The sequence below is a fragment of the Astyanax mexicanus genome, chromosome 22 (genome assembly GCF_023375975.1).
Source record: "Astyanax mexicanus isolate ESR-SI-001 chromosome 22, AstMex3_surface, whole genome shotgun sequence".
Lineage (NCBI taxonomy): Eukaryota > Metazoa > Chordata > Actinopteri > Characiformes > Acestrorhamphidae > Astyanax > Astyanax mexicanus.
This window is the reverse complement of record NC_064429.1, coordinates 27,221,831-27,242,331: the sequence shown is the minus strand read 5'-3', so window position 1 is coordinate 27,242,331 and position 20,501 is coordinate 27,221,831. Positions and strand designations below refer to the sequence as shown.

Sequence of the window (20,501 nt, the reverse complement as noted above, 5' to 3'; positions counted from 1 at the left end):
AAAAAAGATGCAGAGATTTCAGACAAACTAGTTCATATTTATTATAAGGTTTAAGAGTTCAGAAATCAATATTTTTGGTGGAATAACCCTGGTTTTCGATAACAGTTTTCATGCATCATGTCTTATGCATGTTCTCCTCCACCAGTTGTACACACTGCTTTCGGATAACTTTATGCCCGCACTCCTGGTGCAAAAATTCAAGCAGTTTATTTGAATGGTCATTTTAATGCTTGTGATCATCCATCTTCCTCTTGATTATATTCCAGAGGTTTTCAAATTGGTAAAATCAAAGAAACTCATCATTTTTCTTAAGTGGTCGCTTATTTATTTTTTTCAGAGCTGTATATTCAATATATTCAGCATATATTCAATGTATCACTTGCACACAAATGGTAAAAAACATTGGTTTGAGGAAACAGTGACAGTAACTATACTATGGTGCTGCTGACAGTAGGGGTGTGCCATATCGTATCGTACGCGATAATATTGCCAAAGATTTTGAATATCGGGAACGATATTATACCCTGAAATATCGTGATATTTCAGGGAACGATATTATACCATGAAATATCGTGACATATCACCCACCATCAATAGACTACTTTTTTGCCATTTTTAGCAAAAGAAAAATTCACACTGTCATCATCTCCCATTATATATCTACTAGAGACTAGATATATATATATATATATATCTACTGGAGTGCATTACTGATAAAAAATCTGATAAAATTATTATTTTTTTAATATCTCAGTTAGCCATATCATATTGCATGCAATAATACAATGCAATAATACATTTTTCGAATTCAGTGTTTTTTTGTCATATCGCGAAAAGTATCGTTATCGTGAAAATACCATGAAATATCATGATATTATTTTAGAGCCATATCGCCTACCCCTAGCTGACAGTACTGTAAAACAAAGTAATGTTCTACAATAAGCCTCACAGCTGAATATATCGCACTCCACATTACAGCACTGTATCAGGTTATTACTCAGATAGATTCCCACAGTTTACCAATGATCACAAACTTGAAACAACAGTACAATGGAGAAAATACAGCCAAGCCAGTGAAATATAAAGCAATATATTGATCCGAATTAATGGCCATCGTGCTTTATTTAAACAACTCAACGAGGTTCGGTTTCTGTGTTGGGTACAAAATATTTCAGGGGAAACAGTAGATGAGCTAAAAATATATTTTTATTGGTAAAAGAATGCAGTAGCCAGTGCTCCAGTGTCAGGAGAGAGGGAACGAGAGAAAGAGAGAGAAAGAGAGAGAGAGGGGGAAACAATGTCAAGTAGAGTTTATTTTCAGCTGTGGAAAGATGGATGAAACCATGAGTCATAGATATGAATGAACTAGTGAGATAAAAAGTCGGATCCTGACACTAGCCCAAGGGTGTTCACTTATCTGTGTGTGTGTGTGTGTGTGTGTTGTGTGTGTGTGTGTGTGCATGCGCTAGAGAGAAAGAGAGAAAAGCCATCCATATTCCATTTTCCACACACTGACAACACTGCTAACGTCCACACAAGTCGCGCCTGACTGCTTTTGTCTAGCACTGTGTCAAAACAGAAAGTATGAGCCCTCTGCTGATGTCCTGAAACTTCTGCCCAAGCTCCTCCTTCCCCTCACACTGCAGTCTGATAGAAGCTCTGCTTACAGTTAATGAGGGTTTCATGCACCAGATGCTGCTCTGCTCTCAGGTTTAAAGGAATAGGAAGATAATAGGGGTGTCACGATTCTCTAAATCCTCGATTCGATTTTATGTCCGATTTTAGGGTCACGATTCGATTCAATTTGATTCTCGATTTTCTTTTTCCCTTTTTTTACAGCAGAGAGGCCTATGCCAGTTTTAGATTAGTCTATGGTCAGTCATTGGTTCGATTCATCAAATTTACAATATCTTATTTAAAGAGGTGGGCTTGATATAATGCATGATGCAAAGTGATACAAGTGTTCTGTAACACAACACTAGAGGCACTAATGGTCAAATTTAAATAATTTAATTAAGATATATATATATATATGTAATGCCATCTAGTGGCTTTTTGGTAGCAGCAGTGTACACATTACAAAATAAATAATGAAAAAAAAAATACTGGAACAGTCATGTAAAAAATAATAGAACAATTAGAGCCTTAACAAACTGAACTCTATCCTACTATAACAGTTAAACATGAAAAATAAGACTTTAAGACTTTTTCGGTCCCTGAGAATGACAAAGATGTATTATTAACTTTATCTGAGAGAAAGATGCTCCTTAAGGTACCAAAACTATTAACATATTTGAGGCTAGACAAAACAACTGTTAAGTTTTTCTTTAAGACGATGAGAATGTCCACATTCTCTGGAGAAAGGGCTGATCTTTGAGCTACAGCATGCTGCGCCATTTGCCATCATGGCATAATTTTGATCGATTTCGATGAAAAATCTAAATCGTGACACCCCTAGAAGATAACCCAAAAGGTTCTATGTTTCCCCAAACACCCATTATTTTCGTTGAGTATTAGGGATGCACTGATCAGATAGTAGGATCAGATATCTGTCCCTACACAGCAAATTCTGTTTTTTGGAATAAACTGCCTGAGAGTTAATATCAACTCATTTTATGTGTATATATACGTGACCATCGAATACACTCTATGACTCTATGAGTTCAAGTAACTCTTTTCTGGAAGTTTTTGGCCTTTTACCTCTGTTCAGGAGTTAAATCTGAACTGTTGTGGGAGTTCAAATATTTATCCTATCTAGAGTAAAAAACAGCTCTCAGCTGCTAGAGTTAATTTTACCATAAACTTCTTCACAGTGTTAACAAATAATGCAAAAAATTGTATTGCATGGCAACTTTAATCCTGCATTGCAGTTCTCAGTGCATTGACAGCACATTGTCACACTTAACAATGCAGAAGATGGTAACTTGCTCTTATAGCCAACAACAAGTCAGCAAGGCAAACAACCATTATATAAAACATCATGAAATACCCCATGGAATGTAACCCTGGTGGGCAAGACTTCACACTGATGGTATGCTAGGATTGGGGGACACGCCCATTAGAAATAAACTCTACGCCACCAAAGAGTTCTACTTAACTTGTAGTTTAAGTTGGAGAATAAACTCACACAGTTTAACACTTCCACACATTTTTGTTTAACTCCAGATTTTTGAACTCCAGAAATTTGCTGTGTATTTTAACTAAATTAGTTGAGTTAGGTATCTGATAATTAGGCTGTACCATGGGTCCAGTCCATTCACTGAACCCAAAGCCTGCACTGTGGCAGAGATATTATTAATAACTAGATCAACTGCTGGTTGAAATATGACTGGAAGTTCTTGTAACTCTCAACCCAGCATCTGTCTGTTCAAGAATAAAGCCCCGCCCTCCATCAAAAACATCCAGTCAGCTTTTACGCTATCATTTTTATGCTATAAGTAAAGGAGGGTCATCATGCTTGTGGGGAAAGCACCACCATGATGAGGAGATCTGTGCAGGCGCAGTAGCCATATCAAGCCAAATCAATCAGTCATATCAATCTTGCATGGCATGCATTTTATATTTCTCTCTGCCATGTGGGCTAGTTGGCACCTGATTTGTGTAAAAGGACTTTAGTTTTATATTTTGATAGAACACAAAGAAGTCGCAATTAGTAAGCAGCAAGTGCAGCAGAGTGCAAAACAAATGTAGAAACAACAATTATGCCCCTTTGAGCAATATGGCTTCTTTAAAGTGCTGCTTCGACACAAAGACTTGACCAAGTTAAAAGCATAAACATTTACTTGATTTACTGTTCATTTAAATTTCTGAACAAAATTCAAAACTGTAACGTGTTAAAATCTTCTTGACAGTATAATGGCCTCATAAGAGGACACCAGGCCTTCGTAGAGCAAATTTTAGTGTTGTGGACGTGTGGACATGTGGACGCCAGGTCCAAGAGGTTAAAGGTTAAACAATAAACTAATCATCAGCTTTTGTCAGTGCTTTTATCTGTGATGCAAAATATGTTGTTGTGCAGTTGTTAATCTGATCTTCTGTTTACAGAGTGTTTTGTTGTCTACCCATTTAAAGAGATGAAAGGCTGGATATAACTGCCATTGTAAAGATGGCTGCTGAGTAAACTGACTTTCACTGTGGGCATCTACATTCCATTATTCCAGGCTCCATAGCACAGGTTCTGGATAAACCACAGACGTGAAACATATATCAAAGCAAACTAGTTACATGACTTACCCTATTGAATAAGCAAATGTCCTCTATCTGTCCTCAATTATCAGTGGGTAATCCAGCTTAAAAAAAAAAACAGCATCATAGTTAACCTTCTATTCTAAGCTTCATAATGCAGGTTTAGAACAACATACAGATATGATACACTGATGATAAAAGAGTAAGACTTCAAATCCAAACAGTGTGGCTTTCATCTGTCATCAATTATCAGCAAGTAATCCAGCTCAGAAAAACAGCTAAAATCCACTTATTACAGAAAATCAGTACAGTTAAGACCCAGTAGCACCTGTCTAGTGCATATGTACTAGTCTGTCCATATATTCTCCAGTTTGTCCCTCAGTGTAGTATGTGATACTTTTTTAAAATTAGTTTTACAAAGTTAAAAGGTTGAGTAAACCACAATACCTTAAGTCTTTACCACATGTAAAGTATATGAATTATTCATTCAACAATGGTATTGGTTTGTATCAGGTATCGACTGATATGCAAGTTTATGTGTCGAAACATAACTGAAAATAATTGACTGATGCCATATTTGCATATTTATTATGTTGGGTCTGATTTTATACGAATGGTATTGGATGGATTTTTTATGTCTATAGAAAGTCTATAATCTTATTAAGAAAGCTTCCTTTAGGTTTTTATACTGGTCCTCAGGGACCTTCAGAGGCTCCAGATGTTTGTTCCAACCTAATTCACAATCAATAGGAAACAAGCAAACACATTTGAACCATCTGTGGGTCCCTAAGGATCAGTTTAAGACACGCGGCACTAATGAACAAGTCAATATATTTTGTAAGCCATGTGACTGGAGAACCTTGTGGCAGCCATATTGCCGCTGGTTGACAAAAACCTTGTTTTTCCATTTATGTTTTTTAGTTTTGGACAGTAAAAACCAGGCTTTTTTTATTATTGAGAGACCACTTTAGTTTCTGAATCATTTTCTCTGATTTTGCTTTTTATAGGTTTATGTTTGAGTAAAATAAACATTGTTGTTTTATTCTATAAACTACAGACAACATATCTCCCTAATTCCTAAAATAAATATTGTCATTTGCAGCATTTATGTGCAAAAATGAGAAATGGTTGAAATAACAAAAAAATACCTCAAATAATGCAAAGAAAACACGTTCATATTCATAAAGTTTTAAGAGTTTAGAAATCAATATTTAGTGGAATAACCCTGGTTTTTAATCACAGTTTTCATGCATCTTGGCATGTTCTCCTCCACCAGTCTTTCACACTGCTTTTTGCATTCCTGGTGCAAAAATTCAAGAAGTTCAGCTTGCTTTTTTGATAGTGCATTAGTACATTGTATTAAAATTTTGAAAATGTATGACTTGATCTGATTTATTGTTTCATGGTTTTATGATAAATGGCTCCATAAAAATCCTCCAAACTTTTGGTTTGAATTTTTTGTTTGAAACTAGTTTGAGATCTATCAATTAAACTTTCATTTTTTTTTTTAATTATTAGAGTGTGAAGAGCCTTTTTATCTTTTAAATGATCAATTTGTGATACATTTCTTCCAATGTACATTTTGCTTTCTTTATCTTAAAAAACTCCAAATAATGTTTTTACGGTTCTTAGTTAAGGTTAGATAAGGTTATTAGTTTATTCCTTGTATTAAATAAAATGCTATGGTTGGGGGATTGGATGTGTTTGCTCATATATAAATTAACTTCTAAACTTACAAACAAATTATTACAACATTCTTACATAGAGCTTAAACCTACATGAGCTACACAAGCACCTGTTTAAAAACCCCAACTTCTTAAAAAGTCATTACAGTTCTTCACTAATTTTTTCTTTATCCTTTGCAGCCTGTGGGAAACTGACAGGTATAAGTGAGCCCGTCACTACAAAGACATCCGGATCGAGATACGGATCATGGATGACTGATCCCCTCGCTCCTGACGGCGATTCGAGGGTAAGTTCATTAATGAAAACCCTTTCTGTTATAATGCTTCCTTTTATTTAGTTCAAACAAAGAAACAAAAGCTTTTACAAAGGCGTGAAGTGGAAGGTGAATGTTGCTGGCTTTGAGTGCCGTGCCCTTGACTTTTGTCATGACGCTGCATAGTTTAGGGTGCTAAATACACTTTTCTGTGCCATATCAGCACTCTTGTTTGTCCCCACAGTGTATTTGTGCTTGGAAACTGTCCAAATCTGTAGCATATTAAATTAGCAATGCGCATTCAGATGCAAATGCCAGATATAAATCTTGATAGATATCATCAGCTTGGCGGCAGAGTCGTTTTAAATTATGAGTCAATAAACACGTGTCAGTTTTTTTAAATGCAGCATGACTTTCTGCTATTTCACAGATCTTTTTTATTATTAGATTTTTTGTTTGATGGTTAATAAACAGCTACATCATGTTTTAAGGGGGCAAAAATCAAAGTATTCTTATGACCCCAATGAGATGTGAATGTAGCCTGTTTGTCCATATATTGTTTTATTTGATGATCTGAGCAAAAATATTTATTATATTTTAATTTAAAAAATGTTGGCTTTTTGTTAGCTGACAGATTTTTACAGTATCTTTTTAAATCAAAGGTTAATACCCAGCTATATTAATCTGGCTGTATCAGTTTCTCTGATTTTGCTATTTATAGGTAAATGTTTGAGTAAAATGAAAATTGCTTTGTTATTCTATAAACTTCAGAATATGAGAAATGGCTGAAATAACAAAAAAGATGCAGAGCTTCCAGACCTCACATAATGCAAAGAAAACAAATATATATTTTTAAAGTTCAGAAATCAGTATTTGGTGGAATAACCCTGGTTTTTAATCACAGTTTTCATGCATCTTGGCATGTTCTCCTCCACCAGTCTTATACACTGTTTTTTGATAACTTTACACCACTCCTGGTGCAAAAATTCAAGCAGTTCAGTTTGGTTTGATGGCTTGTGATCACCCATCTTCCTCTTTATTATATTCCAGAGGTTTTCAATTTGGTCAAATCAAAGAAACTCATCATTTTTAAGTGGTCTCTTATTTTTTGCAGAGCTGTATAATCGCTCCACAATTACGTTTGTCTGACTATTTGAGTCAAGATCTAAGCTAAGCAAAAAATCTGAATTGATTAATAAGGCATGTAATGTGAACATACAAAATAGGAGGGATTTTATTCTGGTTTCTAAGATACAAGTCAATAAACACCTGTCAGGGCTTTCTGCTATTTTACACATGCTTTTTCTTTTGAATCTAGTGCTACTATTGTCTGATCCTTTAAGTTAATATTCAATCTAAGCTAAATCCAATCTGAGCCTAAAAATCCATTCATTGGTTAATTCCATTTTAATCCCTTTATGTTGTAAAAGCCATTAATGTCTGCTGCTGTGAGGGCCAAGTGAAAATAAAGGTTGATTGATTTATTGATTGATTAAGGAGTCAATATCAATATATTGCGCCTTTTGAGTAAATTAAATACAAATACTGTGCAACAATACATAGTTTGAAATTTACTTTGAATGAACGCTTTATTTTAAACATAGAGGACTGTTGACTTTCACTTTATAGAACTTTTTATTAATTTAATACAGTTTCTTCTCTGTCATCTTGGGATAACTCTGCCTTTACTTTAAGAAACGTAAACTTTTATATCAGTGACATCACAACCTTTATACTGTTTCATTTTGAAGGGACTGAAGACACTTGCTGCTGCATGTTTAGTAATTAATGCTATTTTTAATTATTCTTAATAATTCTCATATTGTCCATGACAGGAAATAAAAATGAGTTAGCTGGGTTAATATGATTTTTAGCTAGCCTTATGAATATGAGAAATAGTCAGAAGAATTCAAAATAAATTTTAAACGTCAATTTGTCATGATTTGAGGGCCAATAATCACAGTATAATCACAATGAGATGTGAATGTAGCTTGTTTGTCCATATATTCGGAGTGTAATAAACTATTGATATATTGAAGCATCATGATATTTTGTTTTACAATACTGCATCAATTTTCAAAAGCACATTATTGATTTTTTTTATTTTTAGTTTCAAAAAGTGAAGATTGGTGTCAGATTTATTTTCATTCTACAGTGTTTAAACCACGCCCACTAGATAGCGAATATATTAATATATTTGTCACATCCTGGCCCTGTCTCTTGTCTGGTCTCATGTCTTTGTGTGTTATTCCCACGTGACCCGTGCTCCTTTGTGTTTCTTGCCCTCAAATTTTCCATCACGTGTGTCCCATTTGTAGCTTCACCTTTACCCCAGGTGTTCATGTTTAGTGTGTGTTTCCTGTTTGTATATATAGTCCGCTTGTCAGGTCTTTTGTCTGTCTGCTTCTCATGTCTGTGTTATTCTCAGGTCTGTGTTTCATTCCCAGTGTTTTTCCACTCACCTGTGTTCATTTGTAGCTCCGCCCCTTCGTCCCAGGTGTTTCCTGTTTCCTGTGTGTGTGCACCTCTATTTAAGGTCCGTGTTCCATATCCCCGGTGTCGATCCTTGTACGTTTATCGTCTGTCAGTGCTCCATGTTTTCCCCAGTTTCCTCAGTCCTGTTTTCGGTAGTTCCCTGTGTATTTTGTATTTGTTTTTCGTTAATAAATCCCATTTTGTTTGCATTTGCGTCCGCCTCCGCGTCCTCCCTGCACCCGCACCTGACACCTCTTGTGGCACTTTGTCCTTGTCGGTCTTTGGACCAACTCCTGTCGTTTGTCTCTCTGCGTTTCTTAGTTTTCATAGCCTTAGACCTAGCCCTAGTCCTTTATTCCTTGTTATCTTCTTGTTTAATTCTTGTTTTTTTCCAGTTGAGCCTTTCTTTTTTATTTCTCATTGATCAGTTTTTGGTTTATAAAAATGGATTGAATCAATTGCAAGATGTGTCCTTACTTACAATATCACAATATACTGAATATACTGAATTGTAACCTCTGTATCATGATAAATGGTATTGTATCGCCAAGTTCTTGCTAATACACAGCCTTACTATGGACTTGGGGAATAAGATTTTATTTATTTTTTTTATAACATAATAATACAATTCTACCCAGATGCTTCATGTCGTGATCATTACCACTGCACTAATGCATTTAGATCATTCATATTGCCTTGCCATGAACATGCTGGGTATTGTTTAGCCTCACTCAGTAGATAACACCTCACAATTTATACAGGTGTGAGTGCTTACTAGCTGGGCTCTAAGTTAACACTGGTCGTGCCAATGCACAGTTTTTATTCGTTTAAATGATACAAGTTAATAAACATGTCAGTATTTTAAATGCAGTGCGACGTTCTGCTAGTTTACAGACTTTGTCGCTGTATCTTTTGAATTTAATGGTAAATAATGAAGCACAGCTCTCGCCACCGCTACGTTTGTCTGGCTGTTTTAGTGTTCATTCTCTTTGTACAAGCTCTCCAGCCTTTTTGCAATTTGTTGAACAGCGTCTGCACATCATTCTTTGTTAGATGTCAGGATGGGGATTGGCAAGTAATCCATGGGCCTGTCATATATTAATGCACTGCTTCAAAGAGAATAGCTGGAGGTGAGCCGCTAGGTTTTTAAGCTCCTATGAGAGAAAAAGAGAAAAGACAGAGACAGAGATATTCACCCTTTAGATCTGTGCCCATCCTGAATGATTGATGAAGAAGGGCCAGGGCATTGCCCTTGAGATTACCCTTTGAAAAACTTTAATATACTTAAGAAGCCCTAAACCTGTAGAAGAAAAAAGGGATTAGCATTAGCCAGGTTCGTCTCAATCAAGGCCTAATTAAAATGCCTCGTAGGATTAGTTAGATAGGACCTGTTTACACCTGGCATTAACATGAGTCTTGGGTAATTCAATCACAAAATGTATATATGTATAGTCTTTCACAGTCAGTACAACACTTATCAGTTACATTTTCACGCCTTTAGGGCTGAAATTTTCAATAGAATAAGGTGCTTTAAATACAATCTTGAAGATCGCTGATTATGCTGCTTCGCCCTCAGCAGCCAGAGTCTGAGAGAATGCAATTGACCATGCTTTCTCTCTGTTGGTAGAGTACATGGTGCATCACTTTTAAAGCGATGTTTTTCAGCACAAGCATCTGTTAGCTGATGTATCGGAGCTTGGGAGCTGCCCTGGAGGAGTCTTAATCATTGGGTGAAATAAATAGTGGAGAAAATTGGATTAAATTAGAAATTATATATTCTAATATATATTCTTTATTCTTTCATTTTGCCCTTTTGGCATGGTAAAGTAAAAATAGGTATTCTTTAGTTTTTTCCAATTTTTTTACATTTTCATTTCTGCCTCTTACAATCTAAATTCCTGTAAAAAAATATATATTAATTTTAGATTTTTTATTGTTCTATGTTTTCATCTTGTAACAAAAGTAGATGTAATTAAAATGCGAAAATTGAAAAATCAGAAAAATGATTTTTTTTAAATATTTTCATATATTTTTATGAGGGGTGGAAATGAAAATGTTTAAAATGGAAAGACAAAAAAATATATCAGATTTCCCCCCTTTTTTTCTTTAGAGGAGGGATGGGGCCAGTTGTAGTCAGTTTTCTTTGGATGGAGTATTCATGATAGTATTCCTGATTTGGAAGGGGCCAAAATATTATTATTAATGGGATCAGTGTACTGGCACAACTATTCCCGTGATGTTTAATATATTAATTCTAAAACAGAACAGAGTGGTCTGTTAGGTTTGTTGGAAACTATTTCATACATGAAAAAGATAAACAAAACAATGTACTCAAAACCACAGAATTTAATTTATTATTGTACTGTATTTACATTAACCTGCATTAAAAGTACTCTTCCATAATAAATAATCAGTGTAATTACACATTCTTACCAGAGAGGTCTCTAAACTCCCCAAACTTTCACCCTGTTGCTTTAATATAATGCACAAACCTGAAATTTTGGACTACTCCTAGAAAGTAATATTTTATTAAAAAAAACAGATCCTACAAATGAACTGTCCCTGCTCTGAACTGCATCCTACACTTTGATGCTACAGAGGCTGATTTTGTTTTGCTCATTTAGTTGCTCAATTAAAATGTTCTAATGTAAAAACATCCCACACTGTCAAACAGAAAAACAGCATATCTGGCAACCAGCAAAACCAGCATAGGCCTATGCTGTTTTTTGAACCAGCAAAAGTAACTTATGCAAATTCAAAGCAAAAACAGAATATGTTGTATATAAGATGCACAGTCCAGCAAAACAAATTTAGAGCCTCATGGGAATTTGTGGAATCATCTAAGCTATATAAGCTACTATATATTAAATATGCATCGGAAACAAAATATAAACATATTTTCTTACAAACTCTGTTTTAGACTGATATATAAGCTAGATTCATATATCAGGTCATGTTTTACTTCATATATGACACAGCTGTCTCATATGTGTGGCTATGTGAATAACAAAATACACTAAATCTAATATTTTCAATTGTGATTTGGGACACTTAAATATATGGTATTAATGTCCAGTACAGCATTTCACTTTTGAGCAAGGGCTTCAGTTTAGGAGCTTGAACTGTTCAGATTAATTCAGAATAGGTCACGTTAATAAAAACAGTATGTACAACCTAAACATGGGATTTTGTGAGAAAAAAAAATTATTTTGGACTTTTTTACCTGTTGTATGAACGTAGTCTATGTAAATGTCTTTTGTATATGTTCTGATTGGCTGCCATGTATTGTGCCTCATTTAAAAAACAGTCCTGGCCAAAATTCTCATTTATATTTTCCATAAGCTAAATAGATTGATTTTATTTAAACTGACTGTTTTGCTGATTGGGCTATGTTCACATTGCCAGACTGAAGTGACTTAAATCTTTTTTTTTTTAACCTAATTTGAATCAAATCAGATTTTTTCAGGGCTGTGTGAACATGTTAAATCTGATATTTTTTTAAATGTGACCCTATGATTGGATATGTATTTGTATACATCCAATATTTTTGGACATGCAACGTGAACATGAATGGTCAGATTAATATCATATTTTGTATCGAATTCTGTCGAAAAATCTCAATAGATTACTTAGGCTTGTAATATGAACGTAACCTTACTGTCTATATATGGATTGTTATACAGTGTTTTAATGTTAGTGTCACACTGACCAGACACAAGACAGACACACACAGATACTTTACACAAGCTTACAAGAGTAATGAGGGACAGGCAAGGTCAATCAGAATAGAGCAGTGAGAAAAAAACAACATATCAGAGAGAGTAGTGAAGTAAGTCAGGGTCATATATGGGAAATACAACACAGCAAAAGGGGAAGTCAAAAGAGGATTAAAAAATACAGGGCAAAACTGGGCAAGGCAAATATGATAATACAGCAGCAATACAAAAAAGGATAAAAAAGTACAAAAGAAACATGTTGAAGAAGAGCTATTAAACTAGATTCAATACTTGGAAATGAGGAGAGCAAACAGAGGGGTATATATACATAGGAGTTCAGGTGGGAACAATCAGAAGCTCGGAGAGCGGGAACAGTGGAGTCAGGAAAGTACAATGTGAGAGCATGCTGGGAAGTGGAGTTTTGTTTTGACAGGTAGTGTAGGTTATATAATAAAATGATCTAATAATTCTCATTGGTTTATTTCCATAATGTGATCTGTGATTTCATGCATTTTACACTAATCTACACTACCACTATCTTCTTCTCCACCTCCTAGGTCTACTACATGGACGGCTACCACAACAACCGCTTCGTCCGCGAGTACCAGTCCATGACGGACTTCATGAACTCGGACAACTTCACCTCCCATCGCCTGCCTCACCCGTGGTCCGGCACCGGCCAGGTGGTCTACAACGGCTCCATTTACTTCAACAAGTTCCAGAGTCACACCATCATCAAGTTTGACTTCAAGACCTCCACCATCAGCAAGACCAGCCAGCTGGATTATGCTGGCTTCAACAACCGCTACCACTACTCGTGGGGCGGCCATTCTGACATTGACCTGATGGTGGACGAGGGTGGTCTCTGGGCGGTCTACGCCACCAATCAGAACGCAGGGAACATTGTCATCAGCAAGCTGAACCCAGCCACGCTGCAGGTCATCAAGAGCTGGACCACCAACCACCCAAAACGGAGCGCCGGCGAGGCCTTCATGATCTGCGGGACTCTGTACGTTACTAACGGATACTCCGGAGGAACCAAGGTCTACTACGCCTTCCACACCAACTCCTCCACCTACGAGTACATCGACATCCCCTTCCAGAACAAGTACTCCCACATCTCTATGCTGGACTACAACCCCAAGGACAGAGCGCTGTATGCTTGGAACAATGGGCACCAGGTGCTGTACAACGTCACGCTGTACCACCTCATCCGCTCTGAGTAGCCGTAGATCTCCACGCAGCGACCTTCTCCATCCACGAGATGAGGTGTAAAGGAGTAGATCCGATAGAGTACTGAAGAGTAGAGTAATACCAGTGATTGTTCAATAAAAGAAGACGTCAAAAATATATTCAAAGTAATAGTAAGGCAACATTATTAACAGCTGCCAAACAGTTATGCCTTTCGTTTTTTGGTTTTCGCCTTTTTTTTTTATATTTGGACACTGAGTTCATTCTTTCTTTAGATGATTGATTGTGTTCCTCAATTTTGTATCACAGAGTACTTGTACAGCTTTGTCTATGAATATGAATATGAATATGACTGAAAAAAAATTCTGCTGGCCAAAAAAAAAAGAAAGAAAGAGAGAATTATGTTTTATTAGAAATGAAGACATTACTGTTTCATTTACACAATCATATCATTTGTATCAAGAGCAATCAATTAAAAAAAAAACAACACCAACTAAAGAAATGAAGGCACTGACTGTTGAAGGCACTCTGTTTAAGTGAAACAAACAAACAAAAAAGAAAAACAAAAAGAATAATAATGTCATTGTGATTGTATGTAGCGTTTTTGGATTTTCTCGATTTTTTTGCATGGACATTTTTTAGCACTAAGAGATCCACATGGATGTATGTACGTATTTCGCAGTAATATGACACATGACGTATGTGAAACGAGAGATTACGTTAGATTAGCAACGGGTTACATTTTTTGCTACATTTTTAAACTCTTAATTTTTTTTGCAATGTTTCATTTGTGTCTATTTTGAAATTTTAATTTATTTATCAGCTTCACATTTTAATCATGCATATATTTTTACATTTGTTTTGTGTTTTTAAATACAATTTGAAGTTGGTAGCTTGGATTGTAACACACAAAAAAAAAGAATAAATCATAAAAGAATCTATCAAAACCCATATCTCTATGTCAGCAAAAAATTATATATATATAATAATATATATATATATATATATATATATATATTACAATAGAATGTATTAAACAAAAATGTATTTATGAGATAGCAATGTATACTTTGGTTGTATTTCAAAAATTGACTTCACAAGTCAGTTGTCTTCGTAGTTTAGAAGAGATTGATGGTGGCATCCAAAACTGTTGCGCTTGCATATATGTTGTACCTGCAATGTGATTCATATCAATAAAACCAAGTCTTTATTTTAATTTAATGTCGCCTGTCATGGTGAAGCCCAGAAATGACAGAAATGCACAGTATGCACAATAGGGATGATCTGAATGCTTAGTAGCCAAAAATATTCTACAGAAAATGGTTAAATTAAAATAATTTATACCGAAATACGAGCTGATAAAGGTTTAAGTTCATTTTTACACTGTACTCACAGATATTAACCTTACTTTTACACAAACTGTCGGCTTTCCAGCTGAAATATACAAGGTGTACAGAGCTAAGAAAGGAATGTTAGCTTAGCTAACTAGTTAACTTAGCCTTAGCTTTAGCATCTGTTTGTTTACCAAAAGACTGGCTTCCTTTGTCTGTGTAAATTTCACTTACAAGTTACTTAAGTAGCACTACTGAGGAACAGTTATGATGAAAATAGCACTTCTGAGGTACATTTATAACAGGAAAAGCACTAATAAACTAAAATTCATGATAAAATTTACCTTAGCCTTGCTGAGGTAGCTAAACAGCTAGCTAAATGTTTAATTTAGAGGTAGTTAAAGGTATTTGAGGTAATTGTGCTTTGTTAGTATATCTGCTGGGAGTTTAGAAAATCTAAGTGTTCATATTCTTTAAATTGTATTTTTGTAGTTTTCTTTGAAAAATAAGACAAAAATACATTAATTGTAATTATTTATTCAATGGTGAAAAAACTGGCAAAATGAAATTAAAATCTGCATCTGGTTTCAGAGGACAAGTAATCCAGCACTATTATTTGAAAGAGATAGCAAATTATACTTTGGTTGATTGATTCATATATCACCTGCAATGTGATTCATATCAGTAAAACCAGGTCTTTATGTAACTTTAGGTTGCCTGTCATGGTGGAGCCCAAAAATGACAGAAATGCACAGTATGGACAACAGGAAGCAATGAATATTTGTCAAAAGTAAAATTTCAATAAGTTTGTAAGTTTATTACATCTGTTTACATTTTAAATACCTTTAAAGACCATAATTTATCTTAAAATGACCTAAATCCTCATGCCAAATTTCTTAAAGATGTCACAGACAATTAAAAAATTGGCCTTATTGTTGCACACTGCATTTCACAGTTTCCAAATTCCATATGCAAGTTAGTTTACTGATTTAATGACAGACTGAACTATGTGGAACCAAAAACATTATTTTTAGCTGCTTTTAGCTAGCAAAGACTGTACTATAGACATGAGGAATTGTACATTTAATAAAAATCAGCTACATAATCAGAGGTTTGGTTCTGGACCATGTTATTCAGGGTATGGAAAAAAAAGTTTTGATTTATGTTTATTTGTAGTATTAGTTTGTCAAAAAACAAAGAAATCATAATCTTACTGTATAGTCTATAAACCTAATATTGCTGTTATGTTTTTAACCATTTGTTATTGTGAAAGTGGCCCTAATTCTGTCTTTGACTGGTAATATAAAGTCTTAATTCTCTAACTATGTTCGCTATTTGGGCTTCAGCCAAATGTTATATTTTTTCTGATTTGGGTTTCGACCAATTTTTTTTTTTTTAGTGCATCTCTAATTACCTAATTTAAATTAAAATAAGTATCTTTATTTTACACATTGCCTGTTAAGGTGAAGCCCAGATATTACAGAAATGCATGCTCATTAGCAAAAGACTGAATATTTGGCAACCCAAAATATTTAGCAATCAAAAGAAAATGAAAATATTTTAATGTTTTCTTCTAAATGTTTCATTTGATTCAGTTTGGATTTCAGCCAGAAATTGTCTTTTCAGTGCATCTCTAATGCATCAGTAATCCAGCACTATTATCTGAAAGACATGTTCCTACAGCAGGCGGATGTAAATCCAATCAAAATAGGCTTTGGAGGAAAAAAATAATAATAATCTTCTGTCTTTTCTGAGAATGGAAAACCTTGCTCAAGATAACCTGACTTCAAAGGGAACCTTATCAGCCCCCCAAAGCCCAGGGGACGCAGGGATCAGAACGGATAGTCCGATGGAAAAATGAAACCCGTCCCAGGGTGGATGTCATTACCAGCCTCCGATTGGTTGTCCGTGGCAACGGGGCTGGAATGTGATGACCTCATCTGTTTGAGTGCGGGGAAACAGCTGATCAGGACGGCGCAGGAGAGACCTGGGCGGTGCCACGCAAGACAAAGTGGCTCATTAGCTTTGAGCTGTTCTCCCAAGGCTAAGAAAAATTGAATTGTCTGGTCTACCTGTACTACACCAAAGTGAGCATCCAATTTGAGCCACACTGAGAGACACAGCGGCCCTCTTTGAAAATGTTCGGCTCTCTTTGTAGATGGTAAAAAGCTCAGATCTGAATGGGATTTTCTCTTCTTCTTGGGCTTTTAAAGTTGGCAGCAGGTTTTTAGCAGTTTCAGCAGTTTTGTAATGTCTTTTACCTTTTTTACTCCCGGTCAATTCATGTGTCTTAGTATCTGGGTTATATCTTGATACGGTGAAGCCACTGAAAAATGTGAAAATGTAAACACATCATCATAGACACTTTTAAAACATACTGTATGTGATGCATCAAATGTGGTCAATCAAATCTCTTCAGGAGGTGGGCAAAGAGGTTTGATTACTAAATATAAATTCATGTGGCAAAAATCTAATAAGGAGACAAACCAGATCAGGAGATCGCCGATTCGTTCATGTAGCTTCCTATCAGCTGCTGGAGCCCTGAGAGAGCACAATTGGCCTTGCTCCCTCTGGGTGGATAGATGCCGTTCTTTCCCGTCATCACTCCAAAGGGTGATGTTGATCAGCACAAGGCATCTGTGAGCTGATGTATTGGGACTGAATCGAAAACAAACCAGATAAACAGGTTTACAGTTTTTTTTTATTATTATTTTAACTGGACTGCTTTCTGGATGTTTTTTTTATGTTTTTTTTTACTTCTGTAGTATAAAAACAGAACAGTGGACATGCTTTTATTCTGGAAAGCACTCACTTCAGTGCATTTTTAAAATGAAAGCTTTGCATCCATAATAGTTTCCAACCTCATTGTTTGCTCTGTATTAAATATGATATTGTGATTTGCTGTTTTAATCTGAAGTATTTAAGACCATTCTACAAATAGCCCACCATTTCACCCTTATTCATTTCTGATATCAGATAAAGTTAACTCCTTGTTTACCAGAGAAGGAACTATAAAGTATTGTTTCTTAGTTGCAGGTTTTTGGTGTATGTGTAGGTTATTTATCATCGCTGTAATCCATGTATCACTATGTATAATGGGTGCCAAACACAGGACAGACAGGACAAATACCAAACATATTATTTATTAAATAAGGGGTCAGGCTTATAAGAATAGTCAGTGACAGGCAGGGTCAATAATAATAGCTATAGAGCTATAGAAATAGATTCAATACCAGGCGAGGATTGAGTGAAAGCAAGGGCTACTTATACTAAATGAGTCCAGGCGTGAGTAATCAGTAATCAGTAGCACGGTGAGCCGGAGTGCCGATGCGTCACTTGATCCAGTATGTCCAGAGAGTGGAGCGCAGTTGCATCTTGGAAAATGCACAGACAGTGACGGGACTAACACCTTGCACCAGTTAATGTGAAAAAAATGTAATCATTTTTAGTGCTGTCAACATTACGACCTTTCCGCATTACTGTAATTTCAAGTTCAGTTCATAGTATAGTCAGTTTACAGTCATACATTATTTTCTTAAAACATTTTAAAATTACTGAATAATACAGATTCCTTTAAATTTACCACATTGCGCAGGCTAAACCAAACTCCTAGAACACATAGCAGCCAATGCTTAGCACTTTCTATTATTCAATGTCACAATATAAATCAGCATAAAATGTGCAATATGGTACATAACGTGCAATATTTCATGAAAGGATATAATGTGAATGTTTAAATGCATTGGATATAACTGGAAAGTGAGGTAATAACCGTTAGGTAGATTACTATGGCTGTAGTGGTCTATATATAACAGATGGAGTCATTCATTCGATCAATATGTAAGTGTTGTGGGTAGTGCTACAGTTACAGTGACAGTAGAGTGAAGCTCCTATGAGCTTCACAAGGGTTGGTATCAGTTTTACCTAGGCCTTGGTTCAAGTGCACCAGTTGGTTACCATGGTGGTACAGCCAGAGTGTAAAGAACTGGTGTCAGGACTGACTGTGCTGGGATTCTGAATGATAAGAATGAGATTGACCGGTGCAATGTTCTCTTTGGGTGGGTATGTGGTGCTCTTTCCAGTCATCACTCCCATTGTGATTCTGTCTTTCACAGGCATAGAGCTGGGAACCCAACGCTTTCCTCTGAGTTTGTTGGAGCCCAGTGATATTGGTGCATTTGGTGGCAGTTTGAAACAAGCAGTGGCTGACTTCACATGCAATGAAGGAGGCAAGTGTTGGCCCTCACCCTCCTTGCGTTGGGGACATTACTAGTGATTTGGGGGGATTTTATGAATGTGGATTATTGCTTAATTGGCCTTCCAAATTGGGGAGAAAATAATGTAAATATTTAAAAGAAAATTTAAAACATGAATACTGAGAATACTGGTTGTTAAAATATGGGTCTGGTTGCCTCCAGACCCATGCAGATTCCATGCATGCTGATTTTGGAAGGCGGGGGGAGGAGCCTTCCCCCTGGACAACTAACAGGACCATCCTGGAGGCAATGGGAAGGAACAAATGTCCCATCTAGAGGTAGCAAAAAAAGAAAAGACTTTTAAAAGCAAAAAGAAGCTGGTGATTGGTTGAAAGAGACAATGCAAAACATGAGTCATGGAGAATGATAATTGTATGGTACAGTACTGTAAATATCTTCCACTACAACAACCAAAAAGTAAATTTGAGTAAATCCAAATGCATATGATAAAAAAAGTGTGTAAATATATGAAAAACTCAAGTTACTAAAAAAATGCACTGTAAAATTTCGTAATTTTAGTACATGACTAGAAGCATTGTGAGTTTTCACTGCTTTCTCCAAGCTTTGACCTCTAGACCGAAGCTGTTGACTTTGTAGTCATTACTTAATGAGTACAGATGGTGTGTTGACCACAAGAAGTGCAGCGGATAGGGCATTCTCCCTCAGGAGGGGAAACACATCACTGTGCAAAACACTCGTCTAATATGCAATCAGTGCTGCTTTGTCTCTGGCTTTTTTAAAGCCAAAACAACGCGAGTCAAAAACGCTAGCGGTCTTTGAACTGGTTAGCTGTGCTGACAGCATGTATTCTGCGCAGTTTATCAGACACAGCACTTCGGTTATTCGCCTTTTAGCGGCAGAACAGAGCAGAGGTTCACTCAGAAAGAAGGATACTTTCTGGGTACTGGATCACTAAATGATAGATGCAAGGACTGTAGATTCGTCAGTGTCTCAGGCAGAGGCCAGCAGGGTACTAGCCGTCCCAGGGGATGCCCTAAATGTGCTCTTATCTTTTTAGCTTGGAGAGCATCCACTCTGCTCTTTTACTTTGCAGTTTTACCTCATTCTCTCTCTCTCTCTCTCTCTCTCTCTCTCTCCCTCTATCTATCTCTTCCCCCCTCTCTCTCTCTCTGAATCCCCTCTCTATCCTCTTAAGGCTGGAATTGCTTTTAACTCGTGCTCTAACTGCATTACAGTAAGTGCACCACACTTTCAGAGGATGTTCTATCCGTCTCTTGCGTTTGCTCTTAATGCCTAAAAAGACGGTCATGATGGGGAGTTTCTTGTGCATTCTCTTTCATATGTCCAAATTGATAAATTATTAAGCGCAATTCACTTTATCACAGGCCAGTTATTCCAGCTGCCTGCTACTACTGCAAAGGTCTGTATTGCATTGCATGCATTGAAA

The 20,501-nt window shown here is 36.1% G+C and overlaps 1 protein-coding gene across 2 annotated transcripts in view; it reads left to right on the top strand.

The window, feature by feature from the left end:
* The window catches only part of olfm1a (olfactomedin 1a), a 45,357-nt gene extending 30,635 nt beyond the window's left edge, over positions 1-14,722 (top strand). For both annotated transcript variants that reach the window (XM_007243871.4, XM_007243870.4), the window contains exons 5-6: positions 6,051-6,157; positions 12,873-14,722. In XM_007243871.4, coding sequence (XP_007243933.3) covers positions 6,051-6,157; positions 12,873-13,541 — 776 coding nt within the window. In that variant the 3' untranslated portion in view covers positions 13,542-14,722. The remainder of the gene's footprint in view (positions 1-6,050; positions 6,158-12,872) is intronic.
* Positions 14,723-20,501: the final 5,779 nt, after the last annotated feature.